Source organism: Prunus mume, linkage group LG1 (assembly GCF_029339155.1).
Source record: "Prunus mume cultivar Tortuosa linkage group LG1, ASM2933915v1, whole genome shotgun sequence".
Classification (NCBI taxonomy): Eukaryota; Viridiplantae; Streptophyta; class Magnoliopsida; order Rosales; family Rosaceae; genus Prunus; species Prunus mume.
The window spans coordinates 11,881,322-11,894,461 of NC_142698.1; the positions used below are offsets into that span (position 1 = coordinate 11,881,322).

Here is a 13,140-nt window from a genome sequence, read left to right on the forward strand (position 1 = left end):
CATTGTTATTTTTATTTTGTAAGCGCACATGAAAATGAAGCATGGGGACACATGCAAGTTAATTTGTTGTTGAATGTAATGTTTTTAATCGGGCACTCTTTTTCCTTCGTTTAAGGTTTTGTTCCCATTGAGTTTTCCTCAAACAAAATTTTAATAAGGCCAAAAGCTGCACTTACTTGCGGCAGTCGATCGACTCGACACCTTTTGTTTATTTTTATTCCACTACATAGCAAGAGACGCGCACTAATTAGTAACATGATGTTATAGTATTCTATTAACTTTTGAATTTGAGTTTGAATACAACTTTTTGTACCGTTCGAACTCACAATCTAATTTATCATCTTTTTAATATAAGCAAGACTCATTCATTCGTGTTGTCTTAATATAGAGAGCTTCGATGCAATGGTTAATAGTAGTTATTCCTACACGCAAAGTTCTGTGTTCAAATTCCTCTTCCAATATCGCTTATATTATATAGAAGCCCAATGCCATTGCCAATCGCTTTAAGAGAAAGAGAGGTGTAGATAGCTATATAACTTTTTGCTTTATTAATGATATAAAAATTATTAACTGACATAATACTTGACCAATATTCGTTGTTAAATAATGATAAGAAGTAAGTGTACATGAAACTGAAATCTAAACAACAAGGCTGTCATGGCCTGCCACAAAGTCACCCCCGCCATAATCCACTGGCTAAAGGCCCTGCGATGTGCTTCCAAACAAGTACATGAAACTCTGAAGTGATACCCTGCGAAACATGGAGAATACTTTTTTAATTAGATTAGACAGAATGAATTAAATATAATGTGGTTAGGTATACTTAGACGCAAAAGCAAGCCTGTTTAAGTTTCATAAGTAAGAAGTCTTTCATCAACTAATGAGAAGTCAAAATAGTAATTAACAAATTTATCCTCTCTCTCTCTCGATCACCTCACCCTTCTCTACCCTCATGACATTATAGTCCGACCCTCATGTATCTTTGTCAAAGTTCAAATCAATCAAGCAAAGCCACATCTTGTTCATGTTGGATAAATCATGACAATATATTTGTCCAATCTGACTAAGAGACGTGAGAACGCTTCTCAAAGATTATTGGAGTTAAATAAGGAAAAAAAAAAAAACACAAGATAGAGTCTTCTCAAGATGCTTAAATAATCAGCATGGGCGTAGACAAATTAATTACATCAAACTCTTCTCAAGATGCTTAAATAAGAAACTCCAAAATATAGAATAATAGAAGATCAGAAATAACGTTTGTTTGTGTTTTTTTTTTTTGAGAGAATAGCGATAGGATTTTGTTAAGTGTTAATTACTAATGATGCACATGACAATGTCCTTTTTTCTAATAGAAATAAATGGGGTTTGAACTTTGAAATTAATTGTGGCGATGAACAACTAATTAAGCATTGCCACATCAATATAAGTGATATTAGGAGAGGGGGAATCGAACTTAAGACCTCGGGTGCAGGGTATGAATGGTTTTATCATACCAATAAATGAACTAGAATTCATTTAATTCAATAACTGTAGATCTACATTTAACCAATTTTTACTAATTGGATCCGGATTAATCTCTATTTATATTTCTGGAAAGAATCAACACATTCAAAATAGTTCAAGCATCAGAACTTGAGGTTGGGTTAATATCTAATTTTCTATTTAGTATTTTAGTTTGAATCATTTCCAACACAACACGATCATTGACAAATAATTGAGCGGCATCGATCTTGCCATGCTTGCTTGCGAGTATACATTAGCTAGAGGGGATACAAGTCTCCATCATTGTAGCTGGAGGACACAACTTAAGTACTCGATTTTATGATCATATACAAGTTGCATGTCTATTCTTTTGTTAATGCACTATTTTGGCCTTGATTTCATAGGCAAGTTGCATGCTTATTAATATTTAAGTGGAGCGAGTTATATATTAACCTTGATTAATTAGATTTTTGGTTGACATTGTTCAATGTTGGACAAAACTTGATGATATTTTATGTTTTTGATCGAAAAACTTGGTGATATCTTTTGTTTTTCGAATAAGAAAAACGTGGTGATATTGGGGTGCCGTGATATATGGCTTTTATGCTAGAATAGGATTGCTATGATTTGGAAGAACACAAGTGAAAACCAATACTTAAATTAGTTTGATCTCTCAGAAAAAAAGAGATTAATTTTGTCCTTAATTAACCATTAGGGAGGGTAAGGGTTAGAGGTTAGGGAGATTGATGTAATTTCCCCTAAGTAGAGTATAAAATCGTATGGCTGCCACACCCACAATGTTAAAACATCGGCCCACACCTTTAATTTAGCATCCATATGTGAAAGTGCTCGTGATATGCTCCCAAACAAAAGAGAAACCTAGTTGTTAATCACTGTCATATTAACTTGTAACTTACATAATCCCCACCTAATTATATCAAGATCGAGTTAACGCAGAGGAATAGTTAGCACGTGCACTAAAATCCATGCAAGTAAATCCCACACACTTAAATTAAAATAAACAATTACACACACATGATCACAACATTACATCAACACATTTGTACAAATTGTTGGCAGATATATAAAAACAGGAGAGCATTACGACTCCCTGCAACGTCTCGTCCCTCAACTTCAAGAAAGCTGAGAATCGAAAGCAAAGAGACAAACGATACGGTGGACAAACGAACAAACATATCTATATATCAGTGACAATTACATATCGCACATAGATGCCGCAGAATTACTTAGAACTTATTGCACAGACGCAGATCCACTTGGATTTAAAACAAAGAAAACCACCCAAAGAAAAGACACTTTTAAAAGCTATAGCTAGGATGATCAACAAAAGAGAAAGGGGCCCTCTCCTTTTATAAATTTTTTCTTCTTCCCCATTTGTACTTATGTAGTACTACTGCACTTAACGACGTCGCTCTGGGGTCCAGTGCGGTGCACTTGGGCTAAAGTGCACCGAGACGACCCTTGAGTCCAGGAGTTCCATGATGGGTGAGAAGTTTACGCACCTTGGTGCCTTGTACTGGTTGATAGACGCACCTCTAGAGATTGCATAGTCCATGAGTTCCTCAAATGTCCCGTTTTTCACCACCCTTATCTCAAGTGGTCCAATTGAATTGTCAGCCACTCTGCCTTGTCTGTACACCGAGTTCAACGACTCTTCCATGGCCAGACAACACTTGTCCAGAACCTCGTGACTCGGGGAATTATTCGCCGGGTCCTTCACAAGCAACTCCCAGTAAATCACATAATGTCCTGGGATTGTCTTGGTGTCAGCAAAGCTCGTGTACTCAACCACGCTCGTGTTGAACTCTCTCAGCAATACCGACGCGTTGTCGATGGCTTTCTGCAGCTCAGCCTCATCGGTCTTGTCCGAGTCAATGCTCAACAAGACGTTCTTCCTCCTCACAAACCTAAACTGAGGCGCGGCGTTGTGGAAGCCGGTGACCTCAAGAATGTCACCCACTCTGTAACGGCACAATCCGGCGTAGGTTGTTATCACCAGCTCGTACTCCTTCCCGACTTCCACGTCAGCAAGGTCGACGAGGCGGGGAGGGGAGTGTTTGGACAGAGGAGGAGCGGAAGGGTCGTGCGGGATGAACTCGAAGTAGGCCATGTTTGGCATAATTGTGTAAGATACCTCAGAAGGCTTACACATTGGCTTGAGGTTAAGCCCAAAGTAACATTCAGAGGAGGCGTACATAGTGCAGGCCAACGGCAAGCCATTGCTGTAGTAATCGAGGGTGGGGATGTACTGAGCCATTGCACCGGTGACGATCACATCCAGGTACTTTGTGTTTGGCCAAATCCTTGGGATTATGCCTTCCCAATTTTCTTCACAACACTCCTTTGTGATGAAACTGGACAGCTCCGGATCTGGCTTTAATGTCCCGGACATGGATTCGCGGAGAGAAGGGTCGGTGATTTTAGGGTTTAAGGTACCATTGTGGATGTCATGGGCTAATTGGCGCCAGTTCAATTGCAGGAACCGAATTGCTCTGAGTAAGCCGGAGGCAAACACCGCACCTACTCGGAGCACTTGGTGGCGCATGACGAGGCCACAAACCATTTGGGTGTACATGCTCTGGAATGAGTCTGGGCAGAGGATGGCCTCGTTGGGGCTGGTGTAGTCGTTGTAGGGGTCATATGGCCTGGTCTTGAAGTGCTCACTCTTGTAGTAGCTTGTCAATACCGGACGTGCCACGAGCCCTCCCGGAGTCCTGCTCTCCGCCTTCACGAACAAGAAGTAGAGCCCCTTGCCCTTGTCCAGGTCCGGGACATAACTGTCACATTAAAACACAATTCAAACTCATCAGAAAGTAGTAAATCGCATTAATTAATGAACCCAAAATAAAGTAACTAATCACTTTGTGAAAAATAAAAGCGAGTCTTAGTTCAAGTGACAAGTGAAGCAGATCTCAAGTTGGATTTTCTTTATAACAAAAAATGAAAAGAAAAGAAAAGTAGAGAAATTAGGAATGAAGAAAAGTTTACAGGTTCATCACTGGCATAAGCAAGCTGTATAGCAGCGTACGACGGTCCAACTCTTCATGAATTGTAGGCATTAGTTTTCTTTCACCAGCAGAAGTCCCAGAACTGCATGAAAATAAAAACCATTAATTATTCTACCGTACTAAAAAAAATTCCTAACAAACTTATTACGAGAAAGAGGAAAAAAAAAACACTTAAATATATGGTATGTTTATAATTACCTGGTGAGGAACTCAGAGATGGGATGAGAGCTCAGGATGAGTGAGCGGTCACCATTAGCGATACGTTGGATCTCCGGCTGCAGATCCTCGTATGTAACAACTGGGACCTTGGACTTGAACGTGTCCCGATCGGTGGCACCGCGGAGGCCGAACCGCTTAAGGTACTCGGTCTCTGCGTTGCGACTGAGTATCTCACTCAGAACCCTCTCCTGCAGGGAGTCCGTGTTCCTGGTCGTCTCCTCTATGAACTGAAGGGCCTTGGCGTCCTTCTCACTGGCAAGGTGGGGCCGGCGGGGACGATGTCACTGAATCGATGGCCATGATTGATTTGATCTGGCGAAATGTTACAACACAAAAGCAAAGCTTAAAAGAAATGAAACGAGAGAAAGGAAATGTGATGGATGTGGTCAGAGGTGTGGCGCTTTGGAGGGTTTATATAGGGAGCTCGTGCTTGGTTTGTTTTTTGGTGCCACGTCACGTTCCACGCCACTGGATGCCACGTGGACAGCCGGACCAATTGCTTCTTGGACGGACGCTGACGGATCCTAGTTGGTCACAGCGGACATTGGAAATATTTTTGTCTGAGAGAGTGTTGGGTCGAGAGGGGGCAGGTGGGCCCACTACACGTCGATTAGCTCTATGGAGGCCGACAGGTGGGGCCCATTGACTATTCCAGCTCAGCAAAGGGTTTTGTCTGGGCCTACTCGTCAGCTGGACCACGCGGCCTTTTTTTGAGTGAGCTTGTTTGCTTGTTTGCAAACTATTAGCAGCCGGCTAAGTATATTGAGAGAGAGAGAGAGAGAGAGAGAGAGACGACGGCCAAAAAGCAATGGCAATTGGTGTTGGAGATTGGGGAGAGAAAATTTGTTGTTGAATTTTAATTGGTATTATTATTTGATTAATTAAGAGTTTGATTAAGATAATGATGTATTATGGGGCAGCAATCACGTGAACACGACCTTAATGATTCTTAATTTTTTTTTTGTTGGGTTGGGAGAGGGTTTTGATTTCTACTTGTTATCAATGTCTGCTTAGGGTAGGCTTGTGGTAAGATTTTAATATGGGTTAATTAGGGGTAGGTGAGCTCTTTGCATTTTTTGTACGTCATGACAGTTGCATTACAACGACATTGTTTTCTTCGCTATCTTTTGGGAATGATTAAATTAAATCTTTTGAGTATAGTTAAACCCAGATAATCATATGTGGACATTTAGATTAGATTAATTAGTATTTTTTAATGATTAATTTACAATGACATCAAGGGAATCCTATGGAATATTTTTCATTTTTAAGAGTTACAAGGTTGTCATCGTGACATCAAGTACATGTTTTTATGCTGAATGATTTCTAGTTTAACTTATTTTTTTTTGGGGATAATCCTCACAAAGGTTCATTTGAAAATTGACGTTTCGAATAACTAAATCAGTTTTTAACAAGAAATTGTCTTAAAAATATGTATTTATATGTTCAAATAAGTAAGAGTCATCAATTGGTATATAAATAAGGAGATCGAATTATAGTTATGTCGATCTACCTTTTAGTAAAAATCTCATTCATGACTGGCAGATTGATGGGCAAAAACAGGGAGAATCTATTGGTGCCCTATGTGTGTAGGCACGTACATGGTTGGACTTTTAGGGCTGCACCATATATATTAAGTGGTACTAAGAGCCTAGGCAGTGTTTGGTAAGTGTTGTGTGTGTAGGCATGTGTGAAGGTTTATGGTCGGACTTTTCAGCCGGCTACACCATAATAATTAATATAAGTAGTATTATTTAGAGCTTAAACACTATTTGATAATTTGGAGTCTCTTGTAGCTTAATATTTGGTATTTACATTTCAACGAGACGTCTAGCCCAATAAAGAAGAGCCTTGACTTACAAATCAATGGACTAAACCTATCATATATAAAAAAATAATAGTATTTACACCATAATCAATGAGCGGTTTAAATAAATACACAAGAAAAAAAAAAGGCATGGAAAGATCTATATGCACTTATATGGAATTGACTTGGAACATGTCACTTTTCATGGAACAATGCTTACACTGAATGAGCCAATAAGAACAAGAAGAATATAAAGTGACACACAATTATGTCGGAATAATGATAAATTTGAGGCAAAAGGAAAAGACAACTTCGCAATTATAGTTTATTTCAAGGGTTAAACAACAACAAGAAAATAAGAAAAATTCATAATCTGTTGCTCTCACGAAAGGTACTTAATACTTATTCAGTGAAAAGACCAAAACAAAAGCAAAGATGTATCAATTTCCAGCACTAATTAAATTAGGCTTTTGAGATTTCAATACCTAAATTCGGATAATACTTGTGCATGCAACAATATCCAGAAAGAGAAACTTAGAAAGAGAGCCTTGTGATGGCCAGATTGCGTGTAGAGCACCATCCTTCAGCTAAATGCCAATCAGAATATGAAGTGGCTCTTTTCAACTTTAGAGCACCATCATAGCCATTATAATTGTCCTGAAAGAAATAGCATATGAATATGATGACGCACATTAACTCATTCAAATGGCAATTTTTGGGTGATGACTCCTAAACTGTTTGGATTAATGAAATACAATAAATACATTACGGGGTGAGCGTTATACATATATAGTGTTTCGTCTCAATTGAGGTAATGTATTAATATATATGATAATGGTTCTCCTTAAAAAGGATTAAAAACTCAAGTCACCCATTGCAAACCAAGTTATGAAAAATAAAGGAAAATATATATGTGTGTAGAATGGCTTTTCAAAGAGCAGAGAGTGGGACTTCTTCAGCCATGGAGAAGTCGTTGACATGGCTGAAGGCAAGCCATGGAAAACGTAATATTGTTTGTTTGAGAACGTTTTTATTTTATAAGATTTTGCTTATTTCTCTTTTAAATTATGACGTGGGAGATGGAAAAGAGAAAAAAAAATTGTATACAAAGGAATAGAAAGAACGCATTCTAAAATTACTTTAAAGTACATTAACTTATGGAGCAAATCAATAGATGGAGAGATGTTGGTTCGTAGAGAGAAATTAAGGAAATATTTAAGAATAATTAGATGAAAAAGCATTAGGAAAAGGGAAATATTTTTGCTCATTACTTTAATCCAAGGTGTACTCTTACCATCATTTTCAACATTTGACATGTTTCTATTGACATAATCATAGTTAACTTTTTACTTTATATTTATAGAACCATGGTTATGTCAATGAGCACATATCAAGTGTTGAGAATAGTAATGAGAGTACACATTAATTAAAGTGATGAGCGAAAATGCTCCGAAGCATATCTCTAGTGGATCGATATGACTTGTCAATAATGGTACTGGCTTACTCATAAATCTTCGTTTGCTCCATATACCTACCTTCCCACAAAAGGATTTCAGCCTTTGAAGTTGTTTGATCTATTATAGTATTGTAGTTGTGTGATTGAGTATATCTTTTCGCAAATTTCTTTTGGTAATTGTCCTATATATGCACTAGGTCTAGCATCCCACTTGTTAAATTGGATGAAATTCTCATTTATTTGTCATTATTATGAGATGGGAAAAACTTACTTTAGCATATATCTAGATGTAGGTTCATTTTTGGAATAGATATAGATGTGGTTTCTACAAGTTTCACAATTCCAGCTCAGAAAGTAGATGAAATTATCGTAGTTTGAAGTAAAAATGGAAAATTCATTTTCCGTTTTATATAATATATATTTTTGGTTAAGTAAATTAAACCCTGAAACTTTAGGGTCAATTTTGACACACAATCTTCAAAGACCCTACAAACTCATATATAAATTAACGGAAAACCTACATCAGCACATTTATTAATCAAACCTTTATTGAGTCTGTTAAATGCTTACATATGAAAAGAGAAGTCCCACTTTTTCCGCTTATGGTGACTCCACGTAGGGCAAAAAAAATTGTAATCTTATAAGTTAAAAAAAAAATACTACTTAAAAAAGATAGTGAGTCCTTTTATTATAATTTTATTTCAACATTAATGTCGACCGTTGGAAATTTCTCTCCATTTTCTTTTGTTGCACAAACATTATGCTATGATATTCCCATGTTTCACATTTAAAAGTATGAAAGTTTGCGAATAGGGTCTAATCTAATGAAAAAAAGCATTGACTTGCAGACCAAAAATTTCATGTTCGAATCCCCAAGGTATCATAGTTGTGTATAGGTGTAAGAAATCTCTCTCCCCTATAATTTAGACTATCAATTATACTAAAAAAAATAAAGTAAGAAATTTTAGATTAATATGATTTCTTAGAGATCTCGCCCTTTGAAGCCGGTTTAATAGGATTGGGCTGAAGAGCATGTGGTGGTTTAAATATCTTATAGTAGTGGATTGTGATGAACCAAGTGTCACATTGTAAAAATAAAATATATTGGTTAGAATATACATGAGTTATTTCTTCTTGCACATTTTCAATTATTTTTAATTTCAGATAATCAAATGTCTATACTTTGTGGCTGTTGTATTATTGGAATTATTTTCTTTAAGAGAGTAGTTATGTTGTTATTCTTTTGGGAACTTTGGTTTAAACTTAATAGGAAGTTTATTATTGTGACATATAATAATTTAATTTCACATAATTTAGATAATATTATCAATTATAATATTTAGAGGATATTTAAAATGGATCAATCTAAAAAAGAGAGAGAAAGGGTTAAATAAATATTAGACATTGATGTAAAGAACTCACTAGTGTACAGTGGTTTGGATTAATTTCTCCCTTATGTAAGGTTCTGGATTCGAGTCCTAATATTCGTGTTGTGCATGTGAATTTAGTGTATTATCGCCAAGTACAACAGGAAAGGTTAAAAAAAAAAAAGAAGATATTTATGGAAACAGATTTTATGGACATTATCGACCAATCAACAACTACCCAATGCAAGGACTTGGTCTTGGACATAATAAGAAGGCATGCCAAAGCATGTTTGACTCATCCTCATTCCAACCCTAACTTATTCTCTCAAAAAAATTCAACGAATTAGGTTTTACTCATGCTTAAAAATTGGAGTAAAAATCCACTTGGCCTAACTCTTGTCCCGCAATGTTACAACACAAGAAACGGTCCCCCCCTTAATTTTCCAAATAATTGACTTTTCTCCTTTCATCACCTCCAAAGAAACATAAAGCGTGGTCAAGATGGTTAACGTTATAAAATTCCAACAAGTAATCCAATCGAAGAATAAAAAAGAAGAAGAAGAAGAAGAGGTTAATGCTCAGAGGAGACCAATATCTTAGGCCATACCAGAATAATCAACAAATAATTTAAAAACAGGCTGAAAATATGTGTCATGTTTCATGGGTGCGATCATATCTATGGTCCAAATAAAATGCAGCTTATAGGCGAAGCAAAAGAAGAAAAATGAGAGATGCACGTTTGCCTTGGTTCTCTGCATTTTCTTTTTTGGGTCAATATAGCTGGTAGGGAAAGTCGTAAAACTTTTGATGATGTCCATGAAATACTTGTTTCAGCAAAGAGAAAAGCAGTTGTTGCTTTGGGTGGATTGTACAGCGAGTTTTGCAATGAATGTAAACAACAAACATCAAACATCACCAGTTATATGCATGCAGTTCTTGTTTTGGAGAGACATCAATCATCCCCATATATGTCTCTGACATATTGTTCACGATCTACACTTCTTCCCCTTTTTATCCATTTATTTGGTGTTTGCTTACCCATCACCTATTTTATCTCTTCTCTACCATCAGTAGAAATCTTAATTTTAAAATTTATCTGCAAAATCCAGTCAGACCAGAATGGGTTATAACACTATCCATCACAGCACATCTTGATCAGTTCTTATTGTATTTTTATATTGTTTTGTGGTATAGTGAGATATGATGTGCCATAGATATGTATGCCTAAGCCACATTTTCATTTGAAAACAAATTATTACATTATGGACCACGTTATTTCCATGAAAATTTTACGTCTGTGAGAGATGTGACCAACGATATATGATCGCTGAATATTATATATATATATATTGAAGAATATAAGTTCACATCGGAAACTTGACTAAATTTGAAATACAATATATAATGAATGACACCACCAATATTAATGAAATTATCTATATATATATTCATGAACATTATATTATCTATATATATAAAGATTTTCTCTACTGTGCCTCAAACCTGACATATTTTCTTTATATATATAGAGTGGCACAACATGTTCATGAATAGAAAGATTTTCTCCTCTGCCTCAAATTCATATCATATTTGTACATGAATGAAATTTTAGTAAAGACTACAGGATCACTGAAGCTAAGCCTTTCAATTTCATGAAGACTTATTTCACTTATGGGTAGTTATCATCTTGTTTTTGCAGGTATACTTAACTACATCTTTTGCCACTCAACAACTTCAATTGGTGAATGCATATAAGGTTTTTGAAAGAGACAACATGTTGTTCATTAGGGCTAAAAACAAAATTAAAATTGAAGGGAATTCTAAAGTCGTATTCAAACATCATCACAGGCACATCATTAGAATATCCCTTATTTCTTCATTTCTAGATTCTTCATATCACGCCTAGAACATGTGGGGTCACAAATATATATTTTTACAGAAAAACTAATTCCTTAACGCATGCTCTTCAAATTTGGGTCATGATCTATAGAGATTACTCGAACTTGGACCTTAAATATCTCATTACTAGTTGCCAATCATCTTTGTTTTGATTCTCTTTGGGGCCAATCTGCATCCTGGGTTGCTATCAAAGTTTTCACCAACCAAAAAAAAAAAAAAAAACACAAAAAAAAAAAAAGTTTGGTAGGGTTCCTAGCTAGGGTTGTGGATAGACTCCGGCCAGTAAAAAATTAAAGATTAATCCAATCCTAGTTGGACCCATTTGTAGACTTTGACAGATAACTAGTCTATAGATCAAAATTCTTTCGAAAATGTCTAAAAATATTGAGTCATGTCTTGCAGACGACCAACATGAAACGCAAACTAGGTCCCAGAAGACTAATTAATACAATATTAACCAAAGTCTTAGTGGCCTAATTGGTTTTTTTTTTCCTAGCCATTAGCCAAGGCCACATGATTAATTGTCCCCAAATCCCAACCTAGCTATGTGGTTAGAATTAAACAAGGAGAGGGTTGGTGGGCAAAGATGTTGGCTAAGCTACATATCCATGGTTATAGGCTGAATGGTCATATTATTTTAATGGCATCTGGCACCGAACACCGATCTTGGTCAAGGTCTTGGGGCACTCATGAGTTCTCAAATTTTTGTGTGACATGGCTTTTGTAGGAGATTATATTTGATAAATCCAGCTGGGCCATTGCATATCATTCTTGGAAGATGATCCTCATACAAATGAGGAGCTTTGTCTAAGCTCACATGGCTGCTGGGCCTGCTGCTGCTGGAGAGTATAGAAAATCATATCATCGTCGTAGCATAGGCTATTGGATTCCATTTTGCTTGTGATTGTGCATGCCATCTAATTATTTGCTAACTTTTAATTATTGGCAACAAAAAGTTTCGTACAATACATCTATTTGGTGGGAATCCGAGACATTGTTTAGTGAAGCATTTTTTAATGGAGTTTTACTGTGAGGAATAAAATAAGCAATAACAATATTCTAACTTATTTGGAGGTCAAATCATGGCACATCAAAGTATGTTCGTGTTCATGTTCATTAAGTTAGAATGCTAATTCGTTCTTTTAAAGTTGGTTTTGTAAGGGCAACTTCTATTCACAGACTTGTATCAATTCGTACTAGAACATGATTTCACCGCTTAACTAGTTCAAGTTGCACCGAAGTGACTGACGACTTACAGGATAGATGAAAATGATTGGTATTATATTATGGATTTTGATAGACGAGTGAAAGTTGCTTGAAACGGAGGAAGATGCTACTATCAAGCTATTACCATTAAAGTGGTTCGTTGAGTACGAAAGTCTAGTGGAGGGGGTACTCCATTCATGTTGGGTTCAAAATGTAGCTTGGACAGTTTGTCGTAGGTTTGTTCAAGAAAGCTGACCTGACAAACCCAATGAAGGCCCAATTCAGTAAATGCTCAGAGTGGACAATTCAAAATTTTGTTGAGGCTTAGGAATTTTTGACTGGGCTTTGAGACGATAGGCCACAGATAGACCCAGGCATGATTATGGTTGTTCTGCTTAGGAATGTTCGACGGGCCGTTTGGCTTGTTTATTTACCATTTTGTTTTTGTTAAAGACGTTTCTATGTTGAAACTTTTATTAAAAATTCAAGGACTTCTTGAAAAAGTATTTGAAAGTGCTTCCTCAACAAGCCAGAACTCATACAAGGTGCTTTTTAATAAAGCGTGGTTATGGTCTGGAAGCATTTTTCTTTCAAATACTTTCAGAAGCGATTCCGATTATCAAAAAGCACTTTTAGACATTTATCAGTCGTAAGGATACCTGAAAAAACCAATTA

General features: G+C 36.4%; 1 protein-coding gene across 1 annotated transcript; it reads right to left on the reverse strand.

Annotated features, from left to right (window-relative positions):
* Positions 1-2,659: 2,659 nt before the first annotated feature.
* Positions 2,660-5,093, reverse strand: LOC103337167 (putative indole-3-acetic acid-amido synthetase GH3.1). Its single transcript, XM_008240322.2, is given in 4 exon segments — positions 2,660-4,280; positions 4,492-4,593; positions 4,710-4,988; positions 4,990-5,093. Coding segments are annotated over 4 exon segments (1,800 nt in total). The 5' UTR covers positions 5,031-5,093; the 3' UTR covers positions 2,660-2,902.
* Positions 5,094-13,140: the final 8,047 nt, after the last annotated feature.